Consider the following 19138-nt stretch of genomic DNA (forward strand, 5'->3'; position numbering starts at 1 on the left):
TTTGATCAGAGTTTTTACATTTGTATTCAAATGGGATACTGGTCTATCTATAGTTTTCTTGTGATGTCTTTGTCTGGTTTTGGTATCAAGGTAACGTTGGCCTCATACAACGAGTTAGAAAATATTCCTTTATCTTCTATTTTTTCCAAGAGTTTGTACAGGATTGGTGTTGATTTTTATTCAAATGTTTGGTAGAATTCACCAAAGACACCATCTGGTTCTGGGCTTTTCTTTGCGGAAAGTTTCTGCATTACTAATTCTCTCTCTGTTATAGGTCTAGTCAGGTTTTCTATGTCTTCATGAGTCAATGTTGGCAGTTTGGGTCTTTCTAGGAATTTGTCGATTTCACCTAAGTGTCTAATTTGTTAGCATACAATTGTTCGCAGTCTTACCTCATATTCCTTTTTATTTCTATAAAAGTCAGTAGAAATGTCCTCTCTATCACTCTTGATTTTAATAATCGGAGACTTCTCTATTTTGTTCTTCATCAGCCGAGCTAAAGCCAAAAAGGTTTGTTGATTTTGCTGATCTTTTAAAATAACCAACTTTTGGTTTATTGATTTTCTCTATTTTATTTCACTGATTTCTTTAATACATCCTTTCCTCTACTTGATTTAGGCTTCATTTGCTCTTTTCCCTACAATGTGTTAAGGTGAAAGGTTAGGTTACTGAGTTGAGGTCTTACTTCTTTTATAATGTAGGCACTTAACAGCTATAAATTTCTTCTAAGCACTACTTTGGCTGCATCCCACACATTTTGGTATGTTATGTTTCATTCATCTCAAAGTATTTTCTCATTTCTTTTTTGACCCACTGGTTATTTAGGAATGTGTCATTTAATTTTCACATAACTGTGAATTTCTCAAATTTTTTTTTGTTACTGATTTCTAATTTTGTTCCACTGCAGTCAGAGAACATACTTTGGTATGAGTTCAATCCTTTATATGTACTGAGAGTTGTTTTATGGCCTAGCACACTGTCTCTCCTGAAGACTGTTCCATGTATTCTTGAGAATTATATTCTTCTGTGTTATTGGAATGATCTCTAGGTGACTGTTGAGTATACTTGGTGTACAGTGTTCTTCAAGGCTTCTATTTCTTTTTTCTTTTTCTTTTTTTGAGACAGAGTGAGTAAAGATGCTGAGAGTAAAAGAAAGGAAAGGAAGTGACAGCTTGAGGAGACAGAATTGTCCACAGGAATTTTCATACACACATACATACATATATATATAAATAAATATATATATTTTTAAAGGAGGCAAGCCTTCCCCCACCCCCACCTTAAAAATGGAGAAAATGAAAGGCATAGATGTAAACACATCTTTGTTTACATTTACACTCAGGTTGTTAACACTCACTTTTATACTTATTATCCTGAAGCCTATATCCTATAGCCTTTCTTAGCTAGCCCTTTCCCAGTGCTAGAATTAGTTGTGGGCTAGAAGCCAAAAATCCATGCTTTTTAGAATTGTGTATACATTAAATGTTAATACTTGAACAACTGCCTTCAAAATGAGCCAAGTGCACAAACTTTGGCCAATTCAACTAAATAAATACTCACTTGAACACTTAATGTGTGCTAAGTGCTACAATGAGTGCAAAATGAAAAGATATAAGTCTTGCCCTCCATGAATTCACCATCTAATGAGAGAGACAAGCAAGCACTTAAGTTACCCTGCTATTAGGCTGCCAGGGACAAGGGCCAACACAGAGGGAGATATAAGGGCTGTGGGAAAACAGGGAAAAAAAAAAGACTTTTAATGTGGTCTGGCTTCTGGATTGGAAAGGTTGCTGCAACTCCAAGTTAGTGACAGTAGATACCTTAAGTAGAGCGTTACCTGTGCTTAGGTCATGTCTCCTGCCCTACTGTTGTGGACACTGAGAGCAGGTATCAAACTGAGACAAACAGTACAGTGTTATGCAACAGTGGGGCTTCATTTACAGGCAGACCTAGCTTTAAATTCCAGCTCTTTTACTTGTTAGCTCTGGGACTTTGAGCAAGTAACTTCAATTTTCAAAGCCTGTGCTTTGATATTTTAAAAAAATAGACATAATCAGTAGCTTACTTATTGGTAAATAATTTTGAGTACCTACTCTATGTTAGCACCAGTGTCCCTCTTTCCTTCTCCTGTATCTGCATGTGGGCTGGCTAGTAAGGTGAGCAGGGCCAGACCAGAGTAAGTTCAGAGCAAGTCCTGAACTAACTTTGTAGAGTCCCATCTAAACATTCTTACTGTGAATCAAAAGAAGATATTTCCTCCTCTGGCTATGCTAAAGAAGCCATCACGGTCCAGTGGGAAGAACGGAGGTTCTGAAGGTAGGTGGTGTGGATTCAAAAGTCAGCTGTACCATTTACCAGACATAAAATCATAGGAAAGTCCCTTTACCTAATCCTTAGGAACACAAGGATATTCTATACTGAAGGCTAGAAAATTTTAAAAGATGACATGTGAAATACCTAGCATAAATACTTGGCACAGAGCAGTAAGTACTTCAGTAAATAATAGTCTCCCACCCATGCCCTTTTCATTAAAAGTTCCCTGTTGGAAACAATTGTGTTTGCCCATGGATTTTAAGATTGTTTAATAAAACATCTTCCATATCCTCAATCATGGGGCTTATCACCCTGCCTTTTCATCAACTCTCACACAGCTCCAGCTGGTTAGGCCTATTATTGTCTGACCAAGCACAAGCTGGACAAAACAGGCTTCTAGTCAGCATGGCTTTTTGTAGAAACAGTAAACTAGGCATTCTCTGAATACAGGTAATTTTTTGTTTACTGTTGTGTGTATGTGTATTTACAATCTTTCCTGCATTTTAAAACATTTTTGTCCCTCTTTTAAAAAATTGTAAATGAAAGTGTCCCCACATTTTTGCCTTTTTATTTGTAATTTATTTCAGTTTATTATTTCTTCTTTGTGCTACTAGCTAATAGTGACAACCTAACAAACAAACAACCTAACAAACAACCTAAATTCTGCCAACAGGGCATTAGCTGGAACAAATCTAAACCCAACCTAGAATTCCTTAAGTAAATTAAGATGAGTTATAGAACAGTACATAGCATATAATCTCATTTTTGTTGAAAAACAATGTATGTATGTTCATTTTAAAACACCTAGAAAAATGGATACACCAAAGTGTTAACAGTGATTGTCTCTGAATCGTGAATTATTAGTATTCCTCTATGTTCTTCTCACATCAGTATTCTCTAATTTTTCTAAAATGTACACTGTTTTGAAAATAAGATAAAACAAGAGAAGCCATAAAATGATTATATTAGTGGCTATTAGACAGGTTCAATTAATCTCCTATTGTTAGACATGTCATCTGTTCCAAATAACTGCCAATCATACTTCTGACTTCTGGCAGAGCCAGGACTAGAATACAAACATTCAGATTTTCTAGATATATATAAAAATGTCTTTTTTTTTTGTTTGTTTTTAGAGAGAGGGTCTCAGTATGTTACCCAGGCTGGTCTCTCCTGGCTTCAACTGATCCTCCCTTCTCAGCCTTCCAAAGTGCTGGAATTCAGGAATGGGTCTCAGGTTTAGCCTTTAAAAACTCTTATAGGACTCTACAAGTTTAAAGGGTTGTTGTTTCTAGAGACTTTGTCAACACACTGGTGAGGTCCTAAAGGAAGCAGGTGGGAAGTATGTGCAACATCCAGGACAGCATTTTCAAATAAAGTGAAACAGGACATGTCTTAGGTCAATGATTTCTAGAAAATACTACCATTTCAACACTTTTTTGTTTAGAGTACCACTAGGTTACTTTATGACCTGTGTAAGACACTTATAGCCCTTATCAAATTCTATATCTGTTTCCTCACCTGCAGGATAGCAACAACAGCTACTATTAAATGAACATCTCCCATGATGTTTTATAAGTGTGAAAAGAGGGGCTCTGAGAGATTAAGTAATTTGCTTGTGGTAAGTGACAGTTAAGATTGAAACCAAATCTATCTGACAAAAGAGAATAAAGGTAGGGAAATGTTTGGCTCTATTCCTATGAGTTATTTTATTTTTTCCTTTTAACACTAAGGAGGTATCAGCAGAACTTTCTTTGTACAATGCAAATGACACTGTGTACTCTGTGGGATTGAATTAGAAGGTACATTGAATTACAACTAACTCAGGCCTCATCTTAACAGCTGAGTAATTAGATCAATTTAATCTTCTGAATTTTATTGCTTGTTTTATTATGACCTATAATCAGTTGAAATTACAAGAAGCCTAAGAGTCTTATACAAAGGCAACATGCTGCAAAGGAAAGAACATTTCCTAACTCTCAGCAGCTGGATGATTCAAGTCAAGTTCCTTAACTACTTTGCACCTCAGTTTCCAAATCTATTAATATAAAATAGGAAGACCTTTGTCCCACAATTACCAACATACACTGTTTAGAAATGCCCAAGAACTAGAAAAAAGAGGGAATCCTCAGGGGATATAAGAAAATTACCTGAGAAATACCTAAAAGGAAAGATCTCTGACACAAACTCTGGCCTCAGTACTCCCAAGAACTCAGTGAAAGTCATGACCATACAACATGTCACCTACGGTGGAGGAAGCCTGAGGTTAAGTCCAGATTCCTCCTTCTCCCTCACTCCCTAAATCCAACATCAAGTCCTGACTTATTCATTCATATTCCACAAATATTGAATATCTACTGAAAGCCAGACATTGTTTTCTCTAAAAATGTCTCAAACATGTCCTCCCCTCTGCATCTCAAATACAGCTCCTAGTTCAGGTCTCCTGACTGAAGTATTAACAACTTCCTAACTGGTCTTCTCCTTTTTCCCTCTCTCCAATCCATCCATCTCATTACATCCAGAAAGGTCTTTCAAAAATGCCAACGTATCCATCACGCCTAAAAGTCTCTGGCAGCTTCCCACCACCAAGGATAAAGTTTCAAACTTCTTATCAGAAGACTCTCCAAGTCTAGCTCTTGCACATTTTTTTTTTTAAGAGATGGAGTCTCTTTTTAAGTGATCTCGGCTCACTGCAACCTCCATCTCCTGGATTCAAGCAATTATTCTCCTGCCTCAGCCTCCTGAGTAGCTGAGATTACAAGTGCATACCAACATGCCCGGCTAATTTTTGTATTTTTAGTAGAGATGGGGTTTCACCATGTTGGTCAGGCTGGTCTCAAATGCCTGCCCTCGCGATCTGCCTGTCTCGGCCTCCCAAACTGCTGGGATTACAGGCGTGAGCCACCACGCCCGGCCAACTCTTGCACATTTATATGTCCTATTTCTTCTCTTGCCAAGCCGGGTCTGGCATTTTATACTTCAACAACAACACACAGCTGTTCTAACATACTCCATTTGATTATACTACTTCCATGTCATTGTTCGAACTGTTTTAAATGCTCAGATAGTCCTTCTCTTGTTCACTTCACCTCCAAAATGTCTTACTTGACCTTCTCCCCCTTCAGACTAGATTAGGTGTTCCTTCTGATTACTCCCATAACTAGTTTTTCTTACATTATTTATCAAATTTCATTTCCAGTTTTCTCAAATACTGCTGGGTATGGTGCCTCACACCTATAATCCCAGCACTTTGGGAGGCAGAGGCAGGAGGATTGCTTGAGCCCAGGAGTTTGAGACCAACCTAGACAACATAGCAAGACCTCGTCTTTACCAAAAATAAAGAAAAATTAGCCAGGCATGGCAGTGCACACCTATAGTCCCAGCTACTTGGGAAGTTGAGGTGGGAGAATTACTTGAGCCCAGGAGGTCGAGGCTGAAGTAAGCTGTTATCACGCCACTGCACTCCAGCCTGGGCAACAGAGTAAGATCCTGTCTCAAAAAAAAAAAGAAAAGTCAAATATTCATCCCCAGTTTGGTAGGTCTAGTATCAGTCCAGTGATGGCCCCCTAAGCTGTGATTCTCTTTGTCCTTATATGTTCCACATGGGGGTTTCTGCTTGGGCTCTCACTGCCCAAACCTGTTTTTTTCAGTCTCCATCCCTCTCTAATCACCAAGCCTTGTGGCAGATATCCTGGGTCTGGTCAAGACAGACTCATCAGCTAACTACCATTTCCCTGCTGATTCAACTTCCACTGCAAAAAAAAGCAGCATGGACTTTAGATTCAGAGATAGACTCAAATCCTAGTTTTGTCATTTCAAATTGTAAATTCAGGCAAGTTACTTCCACTCACTGAGCTTCAGCTATCTCTTACATAAAATGGGATAATAATCACTTTGCAGAGTTGAGATAATGCTAATAAAATCCACTAATATTACTTACTATGGGTAAAGTATTATGCTACTTGCTTTATATTAATCCCATCTAATCCTCACAACCCTTTCATGAGATAGGTCCTACCATTACCTTTATTTTATAGATGAGAAAACCAACTAGAGAAGCTAATTTACTTGCCTGGGTAATTGTGATAGACAATGGGCTGGCTAACTCAACGATCATTCCCAATACCCTTTGCCCTTACCAAATGCTTTCACTACGGAGGCTGGAAAAGCTAAATACTCTCCTAGCCTTCCTACCACTTAGGACTAGCCATGTGGCCCAACTTTGACCAATGAGATGTACACAGAAGTCTTCTGGGGGTATTTGGGTCTTCGCTTTGCTAGGAAAAGAACAGGCATTACTCATGTTCCTCTATACCCTTTTTTTCCTACCTCTATCACAGACATAATGACTAGAGCTACAGCAGCCATCTTAGAGCAAGAGGAAAACGCCAAAGAGTCATAGAGATATTGGTCTTGTATTCACTGACCTAATAAATCAATGTCACCTATCACTGACCGTCAGACTTTTTTTTATGTAAGAAAAATATACCTCCTATTTACCTATTTATTTAAGCTATTGTTTTCTCTTTTTCTCTCTTTCCTTTCTTTCTTTCTTTCTTTCTTTTTTTTTTTGAGATGGGATCTTGCTGTGGTGCCCTTGCTAGAGTACAGTGGCATGATCATGGCTCACTATAGCCTTGACCTCTCTGGCTCAAGCAAACCTCCTGCCTTAGCCTCCTTAGTAGCCGGGACCACAGGTGTGCGCCACCTAATTTAAAAAAATTTTTTTTGTAGAGCCAGGGTCTCTCTAGGTTGCCCAGGCTGGTCTCCAACTCCTGGGCTCAAATGATCCTCCTGCATCAGCCTCCCAAAGTGCTGGGATTACAGGCATAAGCCACCACACCTGGCCTAAGCTTACTGTTAATCAAGTCTTCCAGTAGCATATTCTGGCATTTATAACTGATGCACAATGAGTGATCAAACAATGAAGCTGAGATCCAAACATGGGCAATTCTTAACTACTAAGCTACATGAAAAAAAATCTGGCACTGGATTTATTAGGGAACAGGCACTCAAATGATGAAAATAACTATAATAATATGAATCACTCAGCCTATATTCTTAAGGCTCCAAGCTCCTCTGGAAACTCAGGATTGTTAGTAACCTAAATTAGAACAGAGCTGCTTAGGAAAAGGTCCCCTCTTTGGACACTGTTCCCAGCCCTCCTGTCTGTATTTCAATTCAGAGCTCCCAGCTCAGGGTCCACCCTGAGGGATAAGAGTGGGAAGGTTTGGAGTCTAGTCTTGGCTCTCTGCCCACCCCTACCTATCTTATGGTACCATAAAGATTTCAGGCCTCCTGCTATACAAGCATAAGGCAACAGAGTTCAATGAACTCAGCATAAATTTACAAATTGTGACAGTACTTGTGGTGACAGTGAAGGTCAAAGCTTCTTCTTGGTAGACAGAGACCTTTGGAGGTAACAAGAAGTATGGTTTTGTAGCTTAAACAAGACCAGGGACTATTGATTTTTCTATACCTTCTCCAGCTAACAGCAGTAATAGCAGAAATCTGATTTAGACACTTAAAGTACCTTTCCCACCAGCTGAGCAATTTTCAAGTAATCACACTTCTGACCTTACCCAACATGAGTCCTTTTGGGGCCAATTATTGAGTTTGCCTAAAATGGGCAAGGAGAATGAGAATGGTTGGCTATCCTGCTGGAAACTAGCTTGCACCCCTGTGTCCAAGGTTTAGGACCACTCAATCTGTCTTGAGAAGGGGCCAGCAGCCCCTCCTGTCATAGCTGACACACGTGTGACAGTTGACACATAACCTCTGTTTCTAAAGCTGTTTTGAACTAGAAGGAATTATGATATCATGATGGCAAGGTTCCTAGACAAGCTCACAAAATTCGGAGAGAAGAGGAAGACTATGGAACATTTACTAAATGGGAGATTGGTCCATTAGAATTATCTAGAGAGCTTGTAAAAACACCAATTTTGCTGGGAACCATCTTTAGGTTTTCTAATTCATTAAGTCTGAAGCGGAGGCCCAAGAATTAGCATTTCTAGTAGGTTCCTAGGCCCAGGGTTTACATTTAGAAAATCACTGCTATGAAGTATAAATCAACTATTAGTCACAGAGACTTTGGAAACTGACAATTGGGGACTTCCAGATGCTGGAAAAGTTTCTATATCCATAAGAAAAGAGTCACTGTATCAGGATACTCACTTAGCTTATAGCCTTTTCTTCCTCACAAAAACAAAACAACCCAAATCTAAACACCAATAGTGACAGTTTTCAACCGGTTTCTCCGACAGACCCTGAATGCTCAGAACATAGGGAAATGCCTGTAGGTTTTCACAAGGCAAAGCTGTCTCTTTAAAAAGATGCTCTGAGGCCGGACTTTGGGAGGCCGAGGCAGACAGATCATGAGGTCAGGAGATTGAGACCATCCTGGTCAATACAGTGAAACCACACACACACACCACACACACACCACACACACACACACACACACACACACACACACACACACACACACACACACACACACGCTGGGCATGGTGGCGTGTGCCTGTAGTCCCAGCTACTCAGGAGGCTGAGACAGGCAAATTGCTTGAACCCGGGAGGCAGAGGTTGCAGCAAGCCAAGATCATGCCACTGCATTCCAGCCTGGCAACGGAATGAGACTCCATCAAAAAAAAAAAAAAGGATGCTTTGAGTTCAGAAGATAAATTCTCCTAGAAGTTCCAGACAATATACCCTGAAAGAAAGGACAAGTCTACATTGGAGGTTTTCTAATCTTCCAAAGTATGTATACTACTAGCTGCTACTAAGAAAAAAAAACCTCTTAAACCAGCTTTTCCACAACACACCTGTGCTTACCATAGTAAGAACCAGGAATGAACAGATATAAGAATGGAGACAAGTATGTGCGTATGAGCATATATTAGGGGTTCGGGAGACAACTATAAACCAGATAATTCTGAGAACTCCTTCATGGTAGCTTAGGAGCTATCTAAATGGGTTACAGGTGAGTTGAGGTACTGACTCCTTAAGCTATTAGGCTGTCCGGGAAGAAGGTAGGGCATAAGAGTTTTGTTGGGACAAAGAGTCTATTCCAAACTCTGAGGTCAATTTGCCAGAGACATTTATGGGCCTCTGAAAAGGTTCATTATTAGAGGCTTGATCATTCAGTCCTTTATTCACTCAACTAACCAATATTAATTGAGAGTTCACTTTGTGTTAGGCACTGTGTTAAGCACTGAGAACACAATGACCACCTGCAAGAGCAATGGGTATTACTAAAGATATAAACAATTGGCCAGACATTGGCCTGTAATCCTAGCACTTTGGGAGGCCGAGGTGGGAGGATCAGGAGGTCAAGAGATCGAGACCATCCTGGCCAACATGGTAAAACCCCGTCTCTACTTAAAAATACAAAAATTAGCTGGGCATGATGATGCATGCCTGTAGTCCCAGATACTCGGGAGGCTGAGGCAAGAGAATCACTTGAGCCCAGGAGGAGAAGGTTGCAGTGAGCTGAGATTGCGCCACTGCACTCCAGCCTGGTGAAAAAGCGAGTCTGTCTCAAAAAAATAAAATAAAAAAAGATATAAACAATTATAAGACAGTCTACAGTTATATGCTGCATAATGACATTTTGGTAACTAACTGACTGCATTTATGAAGGTGATCCCATGCATTTTTACTATATCTTTTCTATGTTTAGATACACAAATAACCATTGCATTACAATTGGTTACATTATTCAGCACAGTAACATGCTGTACAGGTTTACAGCCTAGGAGCAGTAGGCTATACCACATAGCCAAGGTGTGTAGTAGGCTATACCATCTACTTCAGTGAAAGTATACTCCATGATGTATGCACAACAACAAAATTGCCTAATTGTTGCATTTCTTAGAATGTATCCCCAGGCCGGGCGCGGTGGCTCAAGCCTGTAGTCCCAGCACTTTCGGAGGCCGAGGCGGGTGGATCACGAGGTCAAGAGATAGAGACCATCCTGCTCAACACGGTGAAACCCCGTCTCTACTAAAAATACAAAAAAAAATTAGCTGGGCATGGTGGCACGTGCCTGTAATCCCAGCGACTCAGGAGGCTGAGGCAGGAGAATTGCCTGAACCCAGGAGGCGGAGGTGGCGGTGAGCCGAGATTGCGCCATTGCACTCCAGCCTGGGTAACAAGAGCGAAACTCCGTCCCAAAAAAAAAAAAAAAAAAAAAAAAAGAACGTATCCCCCTTGTTAAATGGCTCATAACTGTAGGTCAACTATGTAGCTCAGTGGTTAAGAGCATGAAACATCCAAACTTAGGCCTGATTCTGGCTTCTCTACTTCTTGGCTCTGTGATAGAAACAAGTACTTTCATCTTTCTTGATTTGTGTCTACACCTATTAAAACCTGGATAATACAAATTAAGTACAGAAACCTTGCAGCACAGCTGCCAGTACTGCCACCACCTTGAGTCAGGAGAACCAAGCCCAGGCTGGGGTGTTGGAAGTCTGGGGATCCCAGCCTCAGTCACTATGGACAGTATTTTTCTTTGTAGCTCTGGGCCATACCCACTCCTTTATGTTCAAGGAAGAGGAATAAGATAATATGAAGCATGCCCTGGCATTAACTATGCTCTGCTTCACCAAGGGGGCTAACGATGAGCGTAATGTGGTAGAAGCTATAACCTGGAACTATGACTACCAGGAGATTACTTACAGTCCCTGTGGTCAACCTCAAGTTGTCCTGTCAACCCAAGTTACAATACGCAATGATGTTTCTGAGGAAGAGACGGAAGCTGAGTTGTGCCCCACCCTTCCTGAGAAAAAACAGCGGGGATAAACCCTATCCCTCATTGTTTAGCTAGCTGCCTGCTATATATGCCATATACTATCTTCCTGGACAAGATTCAAGAATTCTGAATGTCTCTTCTCTGATGAAGAGGAGAGTCTGGGGTGAGGGGGTGAGTGGGTGGCACTTGGGCCAGTGCTAAAAGAAAAGGAGGCTTGTTCTCCATAAGGCCCTGGTGTTCTGGTCTTATACCATGTCTAGTGCTTACCTTTTCTCCAAGGGTGGGAAGCACTCTGAACTTCTATCCTGATCCTCTCTCCTCATCTGCCTGTGAAGACTGGCGGTCAGTATCCAAAACTCAGGACTACACATTTTTTACATTTTTTGGATGAAGTTTGAAATAAAATGGTGTGGAATGTTTTGCCAAAAAAAAAAAAAAAAGGATTAAGTAAAATAATAAAATAATGAAAAACTGGGTACAGGAACTCTCGAGGTTACTCAACAGTATGCTGAAGGGTACAAAAAAAATAGGCGCATCTTTCTGGGGTGTTAATTTTACCAGACAGTAAATAATTTAAAGCATTTGTTTTATAGAAAACAACTACATAATGGTGCCTTAAGGCAAAATCCTTATGAATTTTGAAGATAAGACATAGACTTCAAACAACTTTTAAACTTGGAGTAGCTGCTGTGGGCTATTCACTCCCCCATCAATCCAGAGATGAATTCATTCTCCTCTGATAGCGGGTACACTTTGGTAGAGAAGTTTCCAAAACACGGCGTATGGCCCATAATGGACCTCAACAAACAGCAACCATTACTGTTAATAATAGATACCTGTTATAATAAACCCAACCACTGGAGGAACAAACTGGGTGGGGAAGGGGTCCTCTCTACTCAGACACCCTTTTTTTCCCCCAAGCTCTGGACACCTCTCCGGTTCCTGACTAGAATCCCTGTGATTTCATGGGAAGTAGAAATCTAAGAAGCTGGCCAATTCTGACCCCAAATGCTAAGGAATTCTCTTTGGAAGACAGATCAGCACTAGTAAAGTTACTAATCTCTTTTTTTTTTTTTTTTTTTTTTTTGAGACGGAGTTTTGCTCTTGTTACCCAGGCTGGAGTGCAACGGCGCGATCTCGGCTCACAGCAACCTCCGCCTCCTGGGTTCAGGCAATTCTCCTGCCTCAGCCTCCTGAGTAGCTGGGATTACAGGCACGTGCCACCATGCCCAGCTAATTTTTTGTATTTTTAGTAGAGACAGGGTTTCACCGTGTTGACCAGGATGGTCTCGATCTCTTGACCTCGTGATCCACCCGCCTCGGCCTCCCAAAGTGCTGGGATTACAGTTACTAATCTCAACAACCTCTTGGGGACTCAGCCTCCAAGCAGTTAACCCTCAAGATAAGCGTAGTCAGTCCAAAGATCAATGCAGCTCTACCCACGACTAGATCTGTCACATTTAAAAGGTTCTTCCAGATCAATTATCTCCTTAAAGTTTCACAAACAAGTGATAGATAAGGTAGGTAATATTATTCCTATCTTTACAGAGGAGGCAACTGAGGCCCTTGGAAGTAAAGTAACTTATTAAAGTTTTTAGAGACAGAGCCAGGAGTCAGACTCCGGTCTTCAGACTTCAAGAATAGGCACTCCCCACTACATTAGCAACAGAAGTCATTCCAATAAGAATCTATGCAGCACAGTCAAAAGCTCTTCCAGTCCTGTGTCAACATCCCACTGATTTTCAGCTGTATTCAGGGCCACAAAAATTGTATTACCATTGATTAAGAACCACACGTAACTAATAGAAAACTAAATTAAACTCCATGAGCTTAATTAGCAGGAAAGGAGAAGTCACTCACTGGTGGTAGCTATGGCTATACCTCACCTTTCATAAAATACTTATGAACAGACTTTCATGGTCTATTGAGCTTGCCCAGGAACATCAGAAGCTCCAAAGAAAGAAGCTCTGGACTGTCACTGTAGAAGAGGGCTCTGAGTAAGGGTACTGAGCTCACCTCATCTTATCTGTTCCCGAACGCTTCATTAACACCCAGATTAATTAATTAACATTAATTCCAAGAAGGGGCATAGAAAATTACATTCACAAGAAGATGCAAAAGAAACAGACTAAGGGAAGGAAACAGTCAGCCAGTTATTTATAATAAAAGAGATCTAACAAAAATTTAAAGATTAACAGCCAGATTGTTAGAGCTAAAAGAGAAATTACTAAACAACTCATATAAGCCCCTCATAGCCTGGATGGGAAAGTGAAGGCAAGAGAAATGGGTAGTGCTTGTCAAGTGTCTCCCAGCTGTTAGAAGCAGAATCAGAATTACAAGTTAGTAACTCCTCCTCTCACGCTTCAAGATCCACACTTGCCTTCTCAGAAGCCTTTCCTGACACCAGCCTCTTGATAGGGACAGGGGGCAGAGAAATTCTCAGCAGAAAAGAGCAGGTCCCGAGTGAAACCCCACCCTCAAGCCGAAAAGCCTGAAACCATGGCCCAAAGTGATAACTTATATCCCTGTTTTCCTGCTCAAATGTTGCCTTTTCCTAAACCACCTGTGGCCCCCCCCCCACCTCCCCGCATCATGTGCCTATAAAAACTCCAGATTCAGTTGGTAGATGGGACTATCTCCCAGCTGAACGGAGAGAAGTGGCTTGACTTCAGAGGGACAGCCTGACAGTGTAACTTCCGAGAAGAATCTGGCTGGAGATGGCTGGACTTCAGGAGAAGTTTACCTATCTGCCCCGTCCTCTTTTCAGCCCCCCTTCCTGCTGAGAGCCACTTTCATCAGCAATAAAATCCCCTGCATTTACCACCCATCAATTCATTTGTGAGACTTCATTTTTCCTGGATGCCAGACAAGAGCTGGGGAGCCACAAATGTGGACACAAAAAGGCTGGCACACTGGCCCTTTGTACTCACTGGTGGAAGGCAGCCTCACACAAAAAGGAAAAGGGCCCACTGAGCTGTTAACACTTAAGCCATCCATGGACAGCAGAGCTAAAAGAGCACTGTAACTGAGGCTTCAGGAGTCGAAGGCACCCCCACCTGGACACTGCCTTGGGGCCTACACAGAGTTCTCTGCTGCTGGAGCTCAAAAGCGGCTGACTGGATCCTGTACTCGCCTACTGCTCCCTCCCACAAAGGGTTGAGTGAGGCAAGCTGAGTAAGCAGAGTTTGTTCCTGCCAGCACCCAAAAGCCCTTGCTCCAGTTCCTGCACTGGTTCACTCACACGCTCCCTCCCACAAGGGGTAGGCAAGGGCAGGATGAGTAAAGGAGGCACCCCTGTCACCAGTCGCAAGTCCTGTGAAGGGGTCAAGAAAATATCCTGCTTCACTGTGACAGAGTTGTGGCCCTCCATACACACCATGCTTCCACAACAATTTATACATCTATTTATTATGTTAGGCTTTTGGAATATAGTGGCACATCCCTCTGAGATAGCATACGTCTCAGTATATCTGTCTTCCTACGCTCCTGTTTTTCCATTTCTTACAGATCTGTGCTGGTTAAGGTGAAGTCTACGGAGGGACCATATGCACAAAGGACAATCATTGTATGTATGGGTCTTTATAAAACTGGTAATCTTAAAATTTAAAGAACAGGGTATATAACAAAATTGGAAGGTCAGAATTAATCCAGTCCAGTTTATTTAGGCCCCCTCCTGTGGCAATAGGATCTTTCTCACCTGGATACCTAATCTCTAAAATAGGCAGGAGCAGATCTCTACAGGAGGGGAAGAGAGCATTTACGTGGATTACTCCTCTTTTTAACAGCTCCTAGGCATCTTGAGGCACAATCTCCTAATTTTCTGAAAAGGAAACAACTAAAATAAAGGAACTCTTTAATTCTAGGCTCTCCCTTTATTCAGCATGGAACAAAGAAAAAAATAGGGCCTTTGGAGCCAGGCAAACTGGAAGGAAATCTTCTATGACCTTAGAAAAGTCATTTGACCTCTCTGCATCCGCTTTTTAACTGATGAGTTTTTTAACATCTATCTTCTAGGGATGTCATGAGGATTAAATGAAATCAAATACATAAAGCATCTATCTTGTGCCTAGTACAAGTTCAATAAATAGCCACCATAGAATTGCTCTTACTTGAATCAGGGCTGGAACCTGGTATTCCCTAGAGCTCTGTTCAGTAATCCTGCTACCATCAAAGATTGGCTTACCAGAGAAACGATGTGACCACCAGCACCCCGGAGGGTGGCAAAGCAGGTTTAAAATACCTTGATGCAAAACCTTAAATAAAATCTCTCCAGACATAAGCACCAACCTAAATATTAATTCAAAACTCTCAGCATGGTAATGAATAAAGATTTTTCCTCCTACCAGGGCAGAAGACAGGCAAGAAAGTGAGCTACAGGACAATTTTCCATCATTTATAGAAATATGCCAATGACTGAATATGCTGCTATGTCTTGAGCTAATTGTGAGAATCCATCATTGTGAACAGATACATAGAAAGCATGTCTCCCACTGTCATGCAGGGTGATGACTATTCTTTATTTGCAAAGAATAGTGTGATATAGCAAGACTTGAGCCAGAAAAAGAAAAAAAAAACACTTACCTGATACTTTCTTTTATGCAATGGTAACAAACTACATGACACTGACAGTTTTTTGTTGTTATTAAGAATACCTACATTGGGAATGAAGTTATGGACAAAGGCAGAATAGGAAAAGAGTTACCTGTCGTCCATAGGAATCCTCCACCTAAACAACTATCAAGCCAGCAGAAACCATCTGAAGTAACTATTTTGGAGTTCCAGAGTCTAATCAGAACACTTGCAGTATCCAGAGGGAGGGTTTGATAAAGACACTAGTAAAATTTTCAGGACATTTCAGCCTTTTGCTCAGTGGCTACCATCCCAGGCCCCTGGTGCAGACTGCTGGAGCTGGATGTGCCATAAGGACCTTGGCCTCCAAATATGGGGGTTACGCATTCTGACTGTTAAGTTTTGATCACTGAGACACCAGCACAGAGGCTGACAGCCATTGTTTCAACCTCTACTGGCCAAAGCAGATTCCAAGGTATTTACAAGAACAGATGAATGAATAAACAAACATTGTACAATCCTACTTATATGAAATATCTAGAATAGGCAAATTCATAGAAACAGAAAAAGCCAAGTACAATGGCTCATTCCTGTAATCCTAGTGACTTGGGAGACTAAGGTGGAACAGTTGCTTGAAGCCAGAAGTTTGAGACCAGCTGGGCAACAGAGAGAGATCACTTATTTAAAAAAAACTTTTTTTTAGTGAGCTATGAACGCACCACTGCACTCCAACCTAGGGGACAGTGAAACTCCATCTCATAAGAAAAAGAAAAAAAAGAAATAGAAAGATTAGGGGTTACCAGGTGCTAGAGGGAGGGCAAAAGAGGAGTAAAAGAGAAGTTATTGTTTAATGATTACAGAATTTCTGTTAATGAAAAAGTTCTGAAAATAGTGGGGATATTTACACAACATTGTGAATGGACTTAATGCCACTGAATTACATACTTAAAAATGGTTAAAATTGGCCAGGTGCAGTGGCTTATGCCTGTAATCCAGCACTTTGTGAGGCTGAAGTAACAGGATCAACTTGAGCCCAAGACAAGGAGGCTGCAGTGAACTGACTGTGCTACTGTACTCCAGCCTAGGTGACAAAAATAAAAATAAAAAATTTTTAGAAGGCTAAAATGGTAAATTTTGTATTACATATATTTTAGCATAATAAATTTTTCACAAGCATACTCATATTTCATATAAGCTGGCTTTTATAAGCCTTAGGACCTTGAGAAAGTTATTTAACTTAGTTGAACCTTATTCCCTCATATGTAAAATGATAATAGCTCTCCCTTGAAGGAGTATCATGAAAACTGGAGAAAATGTTTGTAAAGTGCCTGGCACTCCACTGACAGTAATTAATGGTAGTTATTACTATAATAATTAACACCAACAATAAAATTTGTATAAACTAATAAGGATAATAATTTAATTCAACATATATTTAATGAACTAACTGCCGCCTCTGTTCTAGGCACAGGAAGTACATGATTTCTGCCCTCAAGGAGCTCACAGTCTAGAAAAACATACAAATAAACAACTTTTTGTAGAGAACAGGAAGCCAAGGAGAATTTAGGAGCAAAAAAATAACCCAACAACAGCAATACTTCTTTGTTTGGGAGAAAAAGTTATTATTGTTTACAGAGGTGGGAAATCATTTTGTAACCCAGGAAAGTACATCAGTCACAAGCAAACATGTAGTTTATTGTGCATGATTCTTGCCCCAACAAGGTTTAATCCATCTGTTTTTAGCATCACACACAGTATCAGAGACAGATACAAAATCACTGCTTATATGCACTACAAAACCCAGAGAGGACTTGCCTGACACTTTGGTGGAGTGGAAAGACCTTGGATTTCTGAATCTTTCCTCATCTGTAAAATAAATGTTCTAATAGAAATGTCTACCTCACAGTACTATTATAAGGATTAAATGAGATCACAAATGGTAATTTTAAGTTGTAAAGTATTGTGCTTCTCATGTATTATTATTTGGGGTTTTGTGAGCCTTTGTTCTCACATGCTTCTGAGAAAATTTGTCATAGGAGAGCCAAATTTTGTTTTTATTTTGTTTTGTTTTGTTTTTAGAGATGGGTTCTTGCTCTGTCACCCAGGCTGGAGTGCAGTGGCATAATCATGGCTCACTGCAGCCTCAACCTCCCGGGCTCAAGCAATCCTCCCACCGCAGCCTCCTGAGTAGCTGGGACAACAGATATGTGCCAACATGTCCAGCCAATTTTTAAATTTTTTGCAGAAATGAGCAGGCTGGTCACGTTTTATTTTTAAAAATCAAATCTCCTGAGCAAAGCTGCTGCCACTCAAAATGAGCTAGCCCAAGGCTGACTATATAGGTAATAAGAAGTTTGAAGACAGCTCTTTCTTGCTAAATAGCTCAAAGGAATTGTCAGACTTCCACTAACATTGTTCTAAAAAAGAATATTTGCTATAAAGCAAGTAGGCAAGGGAAGAGGGTCTCTTGTTTTATCTGAGGGTCTCTGCTGTCTCCATGACTTAAAAACAGAAAAGTCTCCCTGTTCCATCTGGTCCATCCAGAGGGGTTGACCAGTCACAACAGATAATCCAAATGAAATTTTTATTCACCTACAAAGCAGAAAACAATCTCTAACACACTGGCTACCTGTCCCAGACTCTCCTTGCCATATCAGAGGGCCACTCATTAGCAAGGATAGACAAATCACAGGAGTCTTTTCCTCAAACCCATCTTATACTTCTCTGTTGTGACTTCCTTCACTCATTAGAGTCTCATCTCCTTCCCTTTATTTCTTTCTTCTTCCCTCTTTCTTCCTTCAAAATTTGCTGACAGCCAACTCTGTACCAGTCCCTGTGCTAGGTGCTGGGGACATAATGATGACAAATAATAAACGAAGGCTACTAAAGCTTTTTTTTTTCTTTTTTGAGACAAAGTCTCACTTTGTCACCCAGGATGGAGTGCAGTGGCACAATCTCAGCTCACTGCAACCTCCACCTCCTGGGTTCAAGTGAACCTCCTGCCTCAGCCTCCCGGGTAGCTGAGATTACAGGCATAGCACCACATCTGGCTAATTTTTTTGTATTTTTAGTAGAGATGGGGTTTCATCATGTTGGCCAGGCTAGTCTTGAACTCCTGACCTCAAATGATCTGTCTGCCTTGGCCTTCCAAAGTGCTGGGATTATAGGAGTGAGCCACTGTACCTGGCTAATTCTTTAATAACTAATAGGAGCCTAACTACGTGCCTGATGCTTTACACATATTATGTCACTTAATCATCAAAGCACTTTTTTTTTTTTTTTGAGACGGAGTCTTGCTTTGTCGCCCAGGCTGTAATAGAGTGGCACGATCTCGGCTCACTGCAACCTCTGCCTCCTGAGTTGAAGAGATTCTCCAGCCTCAGCCTCCCGAGTGGCTGGGACTACAGGCATGTGCCACCATGCCTAGCTGATCTTTGTATTTTTAGTAGAGATAGGGTTTCACCATATTGGCCAGGCTGGTCTTGAACTCTTGACCTCAGATAATCCACC

The 19138-nt window shown here is 40.9% G+C and overlaps 1 protein-coding gene across 7 annotated transcripts in view; it reads right to left on the reverse strand.

The window, feature by feature from the left end:
- Window positions 1–19138, reverse strand: part of FAM168A (family with sequence similarity 168 member A) — a 179039-nt gene that overhangs the window by 41647 nt on the left and 118254 nt on the right. Inside the window, exon 1 of one of the 7 annotated variants that reach the window (XM_032259015.1) lies at window positions 13884–16144. The exons of the other annotated variants lie outside the window; for them this stretch is intronic. Within the exon in view, the coding sequence (XP_032114906.1) occupies window positions 13884–13887 (4 nt within the window). The 5' untranslated portion in view covers window positions 13888–16144. Of the gene's footprint in view, window positions 1–13883; window positions 16145–19138 lie in introns of those variants that run through there. 7 annotated transcript variants of the gene reach the window in all.

This window comes from Sapajus apella, unplaced genomic scaffold (genome assembly GCF_009761245.1).
Source record: "Sapajus apella isolate SASKATOON/1434 unplaced genomic scaffold, GSC_monkey_1.0 scaffold106, whole genome shotgun sequence".
In the NCBI taxonomy this organism is placed as follows: domain Eukaryota; kingdom Metazoa; phylum Chordata; class Mammalia; order Primates; family Cebidae; genus Sapajus; species Sapajus apella.